Source organism: Lolium rigidum, chromosome 6 (assembly GCF_022539505.1).
Source record: "Lolium rigidum isolate FL_2022 chromosome 6, APGP_CSIRO_Lrig_0.1, whole genome shotgun sequence".
Taxonomy (NCBI): domain Eukaryota; kingdom Viridiplantae; phylum Streptophyta; class Magnoliopsida; order Poales; family Poaceae; genus Lolium; species Lolium rigidum.
In genome coordinates, this window is record NC_061513.1 from 81,279,435 (window position 1) to 81,292,502 (window position 13,068).

General features: G+C 47.3%; 1 protein-coding gene and 1 long non-coding RNA gene across 2 annotated transcripts; both read left to right on the forward strand.

Annotated features, from left to right (window-relative positions):
* Positions 1-3,049: 3,049 nt before the first annotated feature.
* LOC124667781 lies at positions 3,050-5,051 on the forward strand. Its single transcript, XR_006991401.1, has 3 exons — positions 3,050-3,955; positions 4,309-4,400; positions 4,560-5,051. It is a non-coding gene; the product is annotated as an uncharacterized LOC124667781 (long non-coding RNA).
* Positions 5,052-11,130: 6,079 nt separating this feature from the next.
* Positions 11,131-13,068, forward strand: LOC124662858 (tyrosine N-monooxygenase-like). The gene is made up of 2 exons (XM_047200644.1): positions 11,131-12,102; positions 12,433-13,068. Exons 1-2 carry the CDS (start codon positions 11,131-11,133, stop codon positions 13,066-13,068), a joined length of 1,608 nt encoding a protein of 535 aa, XP_047056600.1.

Sequence of the window (13,068 nt, forward strand, 5' to 3'; positions counted from 1 at the left end):
GACGTGACTCCCGCTTAGATTCGTTGTCGACGTGGTCCATGTTTGTTTGAAGGAGTGTGGAGGGGCCGGTGAGGGACACTGGAGCCTCATCGGCGCTCCCGCGGCTGTGTGTGTCACTGCACAGATCTAGATGGCTCCGAGTTGGGAAGTGCGGCTGCTGGTGAAAACCGAGCTCCGACCCCGATCATGGCGTACGATGATGGTGTCTATATGTTGTTACCTTGTTGAAGGTATTGTCATCGCAACCATGTCTTCCTGCTCGTGCTGCTCTAGGGTAAACCTTAGATCCCGCCCTTCTGTATCAGATGATGAGGGTGTGCAGCACCGTTCTTCCCCGTGTGGGCATCGTATTTGGAGCAGGTGCTGGATGGACGGGTTCCAAGGTAGAGTGGTGTGGTTTCTTTCGTGTTAAAGATAACGAGTCTCGACGGCGTGGTTGTGGCGCGGTCTGGCAGTATGGTGGCGCAGTAGAGTGGAAAGGGTCTTGGTAGCAGACGCGCGACAGTGCTAACGACAAGCATGGCAAGAACTATGTATATCTCTGTCTTGAAGATGGCTATGTGGTTAGATATCAATGACGACTTCAGAAGGTGCTGCTAGCCCGGATGTGTGCTCCCAGTTTACCATAGGGTGACTCGGTGATGCACTCGGTGCCTAGGTGATGATGCATTGTTTGTGTTTTTAGGGCATAAGGGCCTTGTGGCATGATCTTCACTTATTACCAGATTAGTAGGTGTTGAGTGGTGGCTTTAGGATATTTTGATGTATGCTCTTGTTGGACTTTTGTTGAATAAACTATAAATAAAGGCGATGTGCATATTTTTGAAGCAGAGAGGTCAGAGAAGTTTTAATTTCATATTTGAAAAAACGTTAACACTAGCACTGAATCTAGAATCGATAAAAAAAAATCATGAAGATTTGTCCCAGTTGAAACTAAAAAAAAGAGTCCCAGGACAAATGTATTGACAGAGGTAGGAGACATTGCCTATGGGCAAAGAAGGAAGATTGGGAAAAACATGCTCAGTCTTTGGTAGCCTGGAAAAAAGTACGTATGCCCAAGGACAAAAGAGGTTTGGGTATTCTAAACCTTGAAATCCAAAATGATGCCCTACTTCTGAAATATATGGATAAAACTTTATGAATAAAGCATACATTCCTTGGGTCAATCTAATCTGGCGCACCCAATACAATGAAAAGGTTCGTCGTGCTTCACCAAAGGCTGACTCATTGTGGGGGTAAATATATTTGCTCCCTGTTGGATCAATACAGAGGAATTATTTCATGTAACATTGGTTCTGGCTGCTCTGAAAGGATAAATGGTTGAATCAGGAATTGTTGGCAAATTCTTATTGTTGAGATGTATTTGTATTACAGTAGGTCTCCGTGTAACCATAGGATTGTACCCTGTAATTGTCCATCTCTATCTCTACTTCTCTATCTCTACTACTTATAAAGAATTACTGTTCTTATTGTTCTGTATTGATCCAAATTCTTATTGTTCATCTCTTCTTTGGCTGTTCTGCAGCCAAATTTGTTTGAAGTGCAGTTGCTACTGTCAACTCTCCCACCCGTTCTGGGAGCTTTTCACAGTTTTTTTTGGTGATTTCCCCAATTTATTCCTGTCAGCCGTAACACTCAAATAGCTGGCTTAGCAGCTATCTGCTGGGCCATCTGGAAGACTAGAAATAAAGCTTGTTTTGAAAACAAGATAATTAGCTCTCCCTTTGACTTAATCAGCTACGCTGCTGTTGTGTTTATAAATTACTGGTCAGGTTTACATGAAGAACAAGATGCCTCAGAACTTCGCGCTGGTGCTGATGGGCTCATGCGCCTGGCTGCGGCGGCTGGAACAAGATCTTCTGGAGACGATGGACATGGCGGTCTTCTACGGCTGGAGAACAAAAAACCTGAAGATGCAAATGATGGCGCTGCTTCCTGATGTCTGCTGATCTCTTTGAGTTGTCCTCTTGATATTTGTTAGTCTTGCTCTTGCGGTTGCGGTTCCTAAAAACTCTCTTTGGCTGTAGGCAGGGGTTCATGTCCTTTTTTAGAGTAAAACTTGCTTTGGTTCTGTAATAATTACCCCTGAACGCTAGCATTAGGCGGCGATCCTTTCGCTTTGTTTTCTTTTTCATAAACATCGATGTATTTTCGTTATCTTCCCTGATAATGGAAATTCGATCCCCGGTGGATCGTTTGGAAAAAAAAATCTCTATCTCTATCTCTACTACTTATATCTCTATCTCTACTACTTATAAAGGCACGAAGTGCTGTTGGAAAACTAAATCTCCACCGTCCATATTCATCTATCGAACGCTTCATGTTTGTTTGTTCTCCCCTCTCGCCCGCGAAAATCACGCTCCCTTCGACCATCGACCGCACGCACAGATCGCCTAACCATTGCATCTCCGCTACTGTCAGATTTACTCCCTAAATTTCCATCTCGCTCCCACACCATTGCCAGTTTGCCAGATCCACCCGCCTTCAGCCCCAAACCCTAGCTGCACGCCGCCTCCAATGCTCGCAGCCTCGCACTGACGGGAAATAAAGTTATCTGCCTCGGGCAGATACGGCGGAAGGAGTCGAGGGAACAAGAGAACGTGACACGCTCCACCGCAGTTCCTGATTTCCCCGGCGCCGCTGACTAATCACTTGAGGATGTCGTCGGCCTCTGCTCAACAGCCACAGTACACGAGGAAGGCGGCCAAATACGCAGGGAAGGTGACGCCGGCCGGCGCCACTGCTGCTTCTCACGGTTTACCCTTGTTATAAAAGCGACAAGCAAATAACGAAGAACGAAACAAGAACACACGCAGGGGACACAAGATTTAACGTGGAAAACCCCTTCCAACACAGAAGGGGAAAAAACCACGGGCGCCAGCCAGCAAAACTTCACTATATCGGGAGGTGTTTACAAACGCCGTGGGTTATCTTATAATCTGATTAACCCTAGCCGGCGGCTTACAAGATGTATATATAGGCGGTGCCAACGATCCGTACCGTTTAGTATATGAATTTGGATCACAATACAACAACCCTCGCCGCTTCCCCGATCCCCGCCCTCTTCTCCACTTCATCCTCCAGCTAGGGATGATTTCTGCATCAGATGCGTGAATCGGTTAGCAGACCATGTGTACGTCCTCTTCAATTTAATAGCTGACGTTCTCTGGTATTTCAGCAGTTTCTGTACCATGTGTGCATTTAGTGTTGTTTTTTTCTGAATTTCTGTGTTCAGATCAGTACAGAAACACCAGATTATATAGTTATGTTGAATACCAAAGCTCATCTCCTCCTATCTTTATTTCTATAGTCATTCTAAACTGTACAAGGGCAGAGAACTACTTTGTATCCAAACAACAATTTAGAAGTGTAAGGAAATACTGTTGTCTATAGTCGTTTTATTGGTGTTTAACATACAAGAGTATTTGATTAACAGGGAGAATCTTACATTGCTCCCAAACAGATCCTAATATGGTACTCTTACGCTCAATCACGCCATCCTCTCCTGTAGCTTTCTCCGAGGCACAACACGCCAACGTTGTGCATACAGTGGATTGTTAAGAATATGCTGTCAATTCTAGGATGCCATTGTCAGTGAGGACGATTTCAAAAATGAAGGATGCATATTCACCGGTTCCCAGCAATATGCTTTGTCAATCAGGGTATATCCATTATTTTAATCAGTTCTTGATAAATTGTTTTAATCAGTATTTGATCGATATGTACAGGAGTATGAGTATCAGTGCTTGGTCAGTTGTTTGCTCCAAGTTTGGGCGTAAACTTGTTTTCGGTTGGATTGTTTATATTTGAGATGCCTACCACGTGTGGTGGTGGCTTCAGCGGTCTAAGCATCGGCCAGGCCAAGATCGGCAGTGGCTGCTCTACTGCATCAGTTTCAATGGGGCGTAAGGATTATGCTCCTTTTTGCAGTGTTGCAGTTGAAGGGCATTCACAAGTAAGCTAAATCTTATGCTCCTTTTTGTTCATGCGAGAGGCACATTGCTAATGTTTTATCTAGCCTTAATCTCTTACTATGAATTTGTTTTATCAAAAGTACCCGTAAACTGCGGTTACTACAACTTTTTTTTTTTCATGTTCCCATGCACGGTGAAAACGTCCTCCGAGGATATACAAATAACCATCAAGCAGTTCACTAAACTATGTAATTACCTAGGGACATTGAACGAACTGAAATATCTGAAGTGGCGTATTAACAACATACTGATTAGTGAATGATAAAATTATGTATTGCTTTGCGTTCTGATTCTGAATTTTTTTTTTGTGTTTACTATTTCCGGGACCTTCAAGGAATAATTATGAGCGCTTATTTTCTTGTTCCACTCAATCATATATTTCATCGGCATCTACTCCATTGAACATCACCATATTTATTGTCCTTGGTGAGTTTATTATTTCCCGTAGATCTCCTGAGTAAATTTGAGTTCTTAATTCATTCCACTTGATCATATGTTTCATTTGCATGTACCCTGTTATATAATATCATGTTTCTTCTCCATATTGAATACTAAAACTCTTGCTTGAGTAAAAATTCTTTGTAGGATTGACCGGGCCTGAGGAAGCTGATTGTTGCCTGAGCCTATAATTGGATGCCACCAACTGGGCTTTGTGAAAATTTCCCTCTCGGAGCTAAGTTTCTCAATTGTACACTTTTTCTGCAACTAATGTTGTTACTTAGACAGTCAATTGGGAGGGGCAAGATGATGTTACAAGCTCTGAACTCTGAGCATGTGCTGATGTGTATTTATTCCCAATATTTTGATGTGTCCGGTAAAAAGTACTCAAAAGGACCAGGAGTAACAAGTTAATACCCTGCTTGTATAAAATGATTTATTGATCAGTTGCTACATATATATTAGCCCAGACTATACATATGTATGCATTGGAAAACATTTGTACTACCTCCCAGAAAGGGCTAACTCTTTCACAGGAGGTAAATGTCTGTAAACATTTCCTATATTGGGTGAACTCTTGTTGAATTATAGGCTGGTACTAATGACCACTGATGTTGGAAATAAATAAATATGATGTGTTCTGTACTTGGAATTTTAAACAATATTTCTTATACATTGCCATGATCAGATTTTTTGTAATTTGAGTAAGTAAATGTGTCTATTTATAGATAGATGCATCACTCTTTTTTTTTTGGAAGAACGGCATAGCCAGATTTTGTATGTTCATTTATAGTACACCAGCAGGTCGACTAGGTTGACTCGATGACTGTGTTAGCTACCATATTCAGCAATCGGCCTGGTTTAGTGATACTTGTTTTATCCATGACAGGGTTGCATGGTTGCAGTTTGGACTTAGTAGCTGTCTCAAAAGTCAGAGCTTTGTACTAGCATAACACTCTAATATGTATCTACTGTGTTGTAAATAGTTTACAACTTAGTTATAATGTAGTTGGTCCTTTGGTAGATTTATGCCGCTAGGTGGCCATATCATGTGACAGAAATTGGGCTTGAGCAATGGTTTGCTGAACATGACAATGAGGAGGGAAGGCAAGTGTTGGAGCGAGAGTGGCATCGATCAGGATGAGGGGGAAGAGAGTTGGAAGATGACAAACATGATGAGGAACATGTACATAGTGGCTGGTGCAATAGTCTTTTTTGTACTAATGAATAACACGTGTGGTCGGGTGTTAATCTATCTGGGATGCCAAACTCAGTATCTAAATACAATAAATGGCATTTAAAAAATATATTATGAATGCTTTTATATTTTATAAGTATTTACTTGTTGCAATTTATATGTATTTGTTGAGACGTGCGTGCACGTACACACTTACTAGTATAAGTGACAGTCGGTCCTATTGGAGCTGTGCAATCTTCCATAATCTCTCTACATGGTATCAGCCTAACCGATCCACCAAAACCCTAACCTAGCCGCCGCCGCCTCCCTTCGGCGCCGCCATCGCTGCGAGCTCCACCCAGCCACCGCCTCCTCCTCAGGCGCCGCAGGCTCCGCTTCTACCGCCTCTTCACCATGGACGGGTTCACCTCCTCCGGCCCATTCGACCCCTTCAACTCCTCCCACTGCCGCAGCAGCAGCCCCTACGCCGGCCCCTCCGTCGCCATCATCCGCGACGTCCTGATACGTCTCCAACGTATCTATAACTTCTTATGTTCCATGCTAGTTTTATGACAATACCTACATGTTTTATTCACACTTTATAATGTTTTATGCATTTTCTGGGACTAACCTATTAACAAGATGCCACAGTGCCAGTTCCCGTTTTCTGCTGTTTTTGATTTCAGAAAAGTTGGTTTACAAATATTCTCGGAATTGGACGAAACAAAAGCCCACGGCCCTATTTTCCACGGAGTGCTCCAGAAGTCCGAAGAAGAGTCGAGGAAGGGCAGCAGGGGGCCCACACCATATGGCGGCGCGGCAGTGGGCCCCCCCGCGCCGACCTATGGGGAGGGTGCCCCTGGCTCCCCCGACGCTGCCCCTTCGCCTATTTATTCCTTCGTCGCGGAAAACCCTAGTACCGAGAGCCAAATTACGAGAATAGTTCCAGAGACGCCGCCACCGTCAACCCCATCTCGGGGGGGGGAGGGGTTCAGAAGATCTCCTCCGGCACCCTTCCGGAGAGGGGAATCATCACCGGAGGGCTCTACATCACCATGCCCGCCTCCGGATTGATGCGTGAGTAGTTCATCCTTGGACTATGTGTCCATAGCAGTAGCTAGATGGTTGTCTTCTCCTATTATGCCATCATGTTTAGATCTTGTGAGCTGCCTATCATGATCAAGATCATCTATTTGTAATGCTACATGTTGTGTTTGTTGGGATCCGATGAATATGGAATACTATGTAAAGTTGATTATTGATCTATCATATATGTGTTGTTTATGATCTTGCATGCTCTCCGTTGCTAGTAGATGCTCTGGCCAAGTTGATACTTGTAACTTCAAGAGGGGGTATTTATGCTAGATAGTGGGTTCATGCCTCCATTGAATCTGGGACAGTGACAGAAAGTTCTAAGGTTGTGGATGTGTTGTTGCCACTAGGGATAAAACATCAATGCTTTGTCTAAGGATATTTGTATTGTTTACATTACACACAGTACTTAATGCAATTGTCTGTTGTTTGCAACTTAATACTGGAAGGGGTGCGGATGCTAACCCGAAGGTGGACTTTTTAGGCATAGATGCATGCTGGATGGCGGTCTATGTTCTTTATCGTAATGCCCTAAGTAAATCTCATAGTAGTCATCATGATATGTATGTGCATTGTTATACCCTCTCTATTTGTCAATTGTCCAACTGTAATTTGTTTACCCAACATGTTATTTATCTTATTGGAGAGACACCACTAATGAACTGTGGACCCCGGTCCATTCTTTTACATCTGAAATACAACCTACTGCAATCATTGTTCTCTTTTGTTTTCTGCAAGCAAACATCATTTTCCACACCATACGTTTAATCCTTTGTTTTCAGCAAGCCGGTGAGATTGACAACCTCACTGTTAAGTTGGGGCAAAGTAGTTTGATTGTGTTGTGCAGGTTCCACGTTGGCACGGAATCCCTGGTGTTGCGCCGCACTACACTCCTTCACCAACAACCTTCACGTGGTCTTCATCTCCTACTGGTTCGATAACCTTGGTTTCTTACTGAGGGAAAACTCGCTGCTGTACTCATCATACCTTCCTCTTGGGGTTCCAAACGGACGTGTGCTTTACCGTCACAAGCACGTCCCCATCGTCGAGCGCGTGCCGGTGAAGCTCTCCCACACCGCTGCTAACTTCTTCATGTCGAAGACGTATTTCGGGCTTCTCTTCCGTGAGTATGATCTCCTCGACCACGTCAACGACACCATCGACCTCCTCGCCATGCCCCACGACCCCGACTGGTTGGCAATCGACGCCACCACCATCCGCTGGTTTTTCCAGACCGTCTCCAACGAGATTTTCCGCACCGTCGTCAAGGACGGCGACTCCGCGCGCACGGTATGGACCAAGATCACCGGCCTCTTCACCGACAACAAGCTCCAGTGGGTCACCTTCCTCCATCAGGAGTTCTTCGGCACCCACCAGAACAATCTCTCCCTCGAGGACTACCTCCTCCTCCTTAAGTCCCTCTCCGACGAGCTGCGTGACCTGGAGTTCCCGATCGATGACAAGATTCTCCTCTCCACGCCGTCGGCAGGACTCGGTGAAGACCTCAGCAATGCCGCCTCCAATCTCATGCTACTCACCACGCCGACCTTCAAGCAAGCTGTGGCGTACCTCCACCTCGAGGAGCGGCGGCTGAAGCATCTGCGGGCCAGGGCGGCTCACACCGCCTTCGCCGCCAGCCTCTCCCACGCCTCCCCGACTCCATCGCCCACGGCGCCTCCCACGCCTCGCGCACCGTACATGACCCCGCCAGCGTTCTACGCGCCTCAACAGCCCGCCTATCCGCCTCCCGCAAACGGCGGCAACAGAGGCAACGACGGTCGTCGTCGTTGCGGGCGCGGCAACGGGGGCACCACCAATCCACCCCCGCCCCGCCCACCGCAGAAGGCCGCCCCGACACCGCCCTGGATGACGGCCACCAACCCCTGGACCGGGGTTTTTCACGCCTACACGATGCCCGTGCCGCGCGCCCCCTACCCCAGCATCTTGGGGCCGCGCACGGCTAACCATCATGCATTCTTCGCGGGGACGACCGCGCCTGCACCCTACATGGTGCCATCACCCTCCTACTACCCCGCGCCATCACCCGCCTACTACCCCGCAACTCCGCCGTCGTTGACTCAGTGGGATCCCGCGCTGCTGACCGCTCTCTAGACCGCCCTCACCGCTGGCTCCTATGGTGGTGGCGGTGACTGGTTCATGGACACCGGCGCCTCCGTACACATGTCCTCCCACCCCGGTAACCTCTCCACTTGTTTTCCCACTTCCACTTCGTCTCGCATCATCGTTGGCAACGGTCATGCTCTTCCTATTACTCACATCAGCTCCGCCTCTTTACCTTCTAACTCCACTCCTCTCACTCTCAATAATATTGTCGTCTCTCCTAAATTAATTCAGAATTTAGTCTCCGTCTGTTCTCTTTCTCGTGATAATTCTGTGACTGTGGAATTTGACGCCTTTGGTTTTTCTGTTAAGGATGGTCGTACCCGGATGCTACTCCACCGCAGTGACAGTTCTGGAGACCTGTACCCTGTCGGATCCTCCACCGCCGCCACCACCACCAGCCGCCTCTCCCTCTCCGCCGGTGTCGACCTCTGGCACGTGTGCCTCGGCCATCCTAGCTCCACCACTCTCCGTCAAATAATTAGAATATTTTCTTTTACATGTAATAAAACAGATGCTCATTCTTGTGAAGCATGTCGTCTCGGCAAACATGTTCGCCTTCCGTTTAGTTCCTCCTCCATAGTAGCATCTTTTCCTTTTCAGTTACTTCATAGTGATGTTTGGACCTCGCCAATTCCGAGTAATTTCGGCTTTAATTACTATCTTATGACGTTAGACGATTATTCGCATTTTGTATAGACCTTTCCCCTGCGACGAAAGTCAGACATCTCCACCACCCTCGCCTCCTTTTTCACCTACGTCTCCACCCAATTCGGTCGCCCATACATGCTCTCCAAACTGACAACGTCAAAGAGTTTGACAACATCACCGTCCGCACCCTCCTCGCCTCCCATGGCACCATCTTCCGTCTAACGTGTCCCTACACCTCTCAACAAAACGGTCATGCTGAACGCATCCTCCGCTTGATTATTAGTTCGATAAAACTATTTTTTTGTAAAGTGTTTGAAGCAGGAACCCGAGAACAACTTATGTGGATACTACGTCTGCGAAGGAGCCGGAGAGGGCTATACATGCCCTTAAAGTGCGTGAACAATATTTCACAATCTTATTTTATTACCATCAATTGTATTGAGTTCATTCATATATATTGATCTCCTTTTTTAAATTAGATGGAATGCGTGCGGTACTCTCTCCTAATGTTGGATCGCATCCAAATAATTCAAGGGGAATTTGCGGGATTCTTAGTTAGGGAGGTCATAGCTCCAACTGGAGAATACCATCGGGAGTTCATATATGACATTAGGGATTTGAAATAGATATGGTAAAGATGATCGACTTTATATTGTAAATATGCTTTATGTGTACTGTATTTCATGACGATGTCTATATATTCATGACGATGTTTGTGCTTTCTTGAATGATGTATGCATTGCAGAATTGAATGAATAACATAAAACCCTAAAACTCTATCGTGGCAGAGAAACGCTGCTCCACCCTAAACCTCTGTCGCGATAGAGAAACGGCCATTTTCTCTGCCGCGGTATAGACCCTTTAATCCTGGTTCGTCTAACGAACTGGGACCAAATGTCCTCCACCATGAGCCTACTGGCCGCACCACGTGGAGACCCTTTAGTCCCGGTTTATATTTGAACTAGGACTAAAGGTAGAGGGCTTTAATCCCGGTTGTGCAGCCCCGGTTGCTCAACCGGGACTAAAGCCCCAAATGCACCGGGACTGAATCCATGTTTTCCACTAGTGGTGCAGGGACGAAGCTAGAAAAATATTCCGATGGGGTCATCTCTATTTTCTCCCCATTTCACTGGTGTCATCCTCTATAAATGCATAGTAGTTAATGCTAATTAGTGAATGATTTCTTAATTTTCGTTGGGGTCAGCTGACACCAATGCTACTAAGGTAGCTCCGTCCTGTAGTGGTGTCATAGGTAGATATCGTATAATACACATAGATCTAGAAAATTTAATATCAAATAAATCTTGTACATTTATTGGCATGGAGATAAATTAAATCAATAAATATAAAAAGATCGTGATATGCATGCATGATATCATGTATTGTAGAGATATAAGATAGGAGTATTAGTTGTGACTAATCTAATCCTTAGATCGGGCGCATCTTTGGCTGTTTAATGCATGCTGGTGGGCGCATTGTTATCCATAAATAGGGGCCTCCGAGCGCATGAGCAGAGCAACGAGGCAAAGCGCTACACCCCGCAGAAAAGAAAACAAGGCAAACTACCTAGCTAGTTTGTCCTGTGAGATCGATCGAGCTAGCTTGCTAGGCCGGCAAGAGTTTGTCCGGCAGACTAGGCCGGTAGAAGCAACACAGGACCTAGTAGCGGTCACCACCATGTTAGGAACTTGCTCCTCTTCGTCTCTTTTGCTCGTCGTAATAACTCTCATATACCTTGTCCAAAGGTTAGGGTTCAAGAGCAACATCTGTGGTGTCACATGCTCATCGGCAACGGTTCCACTTCCACCAGGGCCGTTGCCGTGGCCGGTGGTGGGTAACCTGCCCGAAATGATGCTCAACAAGCCGGCATTCCGTTGGATCCATCTCGTGATGAAGAAGATGGGCACCGATATCGCCTGCTTCCGCCTCGGCCGTGTCAACGTCGTCCCCATCACCTGCCCCAAGATAGCGAGAGAGGTGCTCAAGAAACAGGACGCGAACTTCGTGTCCCGGCCGCTCACCTTCGCCTCCAGCGCCGTCAGCTGCGGTTACAAGAACGTGGTGCTCTCGCCGTTCGGGGAGCAGTGGAAGAAGATGCGCCGGGTGCTCACTACCGAGATCATTTGCACTTCCCGGCACAAGTGGCTCCACGACAAGCGAGGCGACGAGGCCGACAACTTCACACGCTACGTCTACAACCTCACCATCGGCACCAGCTCCAAGGGGTCGTCTTCAACATCGGACACCAACGTCGATGTCAGGCATGTCACACGACATTACTGTGGCAACGTCATCCGTCGGCTTGTCTTCGGTAAGCGGTACTTCGGGGAGCCTCAACCCGACGGTGGGCCGGGGCCGCTTGAGGTGGAGCACATAGATGCTTCCTTCACCTGCCTGGGGTTCGTCTACTCCTTCTGCATCAGCGACTACCTCCCGTGGCTGCTTGGTCTTGACCTTGACGGCCAGGAGAAGGTGGTCAAGGAGGCCAACGCGACGGTGAATAGACTGCACGACATGATCATTGATGAGCGTTGGAGGCAGTGGAAGGGTGGCGAGACGCAGGACGGCGTCGAAGATTTGCTCGACGTTCTCATCACGCTCAAAGATGGGCATGGCAGCCCGTTACTTACCATCGAGGAGGTCAAAGCAGTTTGCAAGGTAAGCAACCCATTAATTAATGATAACGATCTAGCTATATGCATGCAGCGTATCTAGGTATTAATTACATCGAAGTTAATAATGGCCCTCGGCTCTTCTCCTTATTAATAAATGAAGAAAGAGAGTGTGGTGATAACTAGCTATGTTACCATAACATCACACACCTCAAGCCAAGATGAATCTACAACATAATAAATGATACAATACATGACACGACATATAAGTTACTACCCACTATGAATGTAGTAACCTAGACTAGTAACATGGCATATGTTACTAGTCTAAGTTACTCCCCACTATGACCAGCCTAAATTTTTGCAGGGGGACATAATATTTGCGGCGCTAGACAATCCTTCCAACGCCGTGGAGTGGGCGCTGGCAGAGATGGTGAACAACCCGGAGTTGCTGGACAAGGCGGTGGACGAGATGGACCGGGTGGTCGGTCGGGAGCGGTTGGTGCAGGAATCCGACATCCCGCAGCTCAACTACATCAAGGCGTGCATACGTGAGGCATTTCGACTTCATCCTATTGCTCCCTTCAACTTGCCGCATGTCGCGTTGGCCGACACTACCGTCGCCGGCTACCGTGTGCCCAAGGGGAGCCACGTCCTCCTCAGCCGGGTCGGCCTAGGCAGGAACCCCACCGTCTGGGACGACCCGCTCCGCTTCAAGCCGGAGCGCCACATGAGAGACGACGCCGGCGTAGAGCTCACTGAGAACGACCTGCGGTTCATCTCCTTCAGCACTGGCCGCCGTGGCTGCATTGCAGCGTCGCTAGGGACGACGATCAGCGTCATGCTCTTCGGCAGGCTCCTGCAGGGTTTTACATGGGCCAAACCAGCTGGGGTGTCGTTCATCGATCTCAGCGAGTCCAAGCAGGATCTCTCCATGGCGAAGCCGCTGTTGCTGCACGCGGAGCCACGCCTGCCGTTGCACCTCTACCCGACGAGCCGTTGA

What these genes read in the sequence shown, in the direction of transcription:
- LOC124662858 (XM_047200644.1), top strand. Translation starts at nt 11,131, where the DNA reads ATGTTAGGAACTTGCTCCTCTTCGTCTCTTTTGCTCGTCGTAATAACT. An exon ending in CCATCGAGGAGGTCAAAGCA is followed by an intron (nt 12,103 to 12,432) that starts GTTTGCAAGGTA and finishes AAATTTTTGCAG; the next exon opens with GGGGACATAATATTTGCGGC.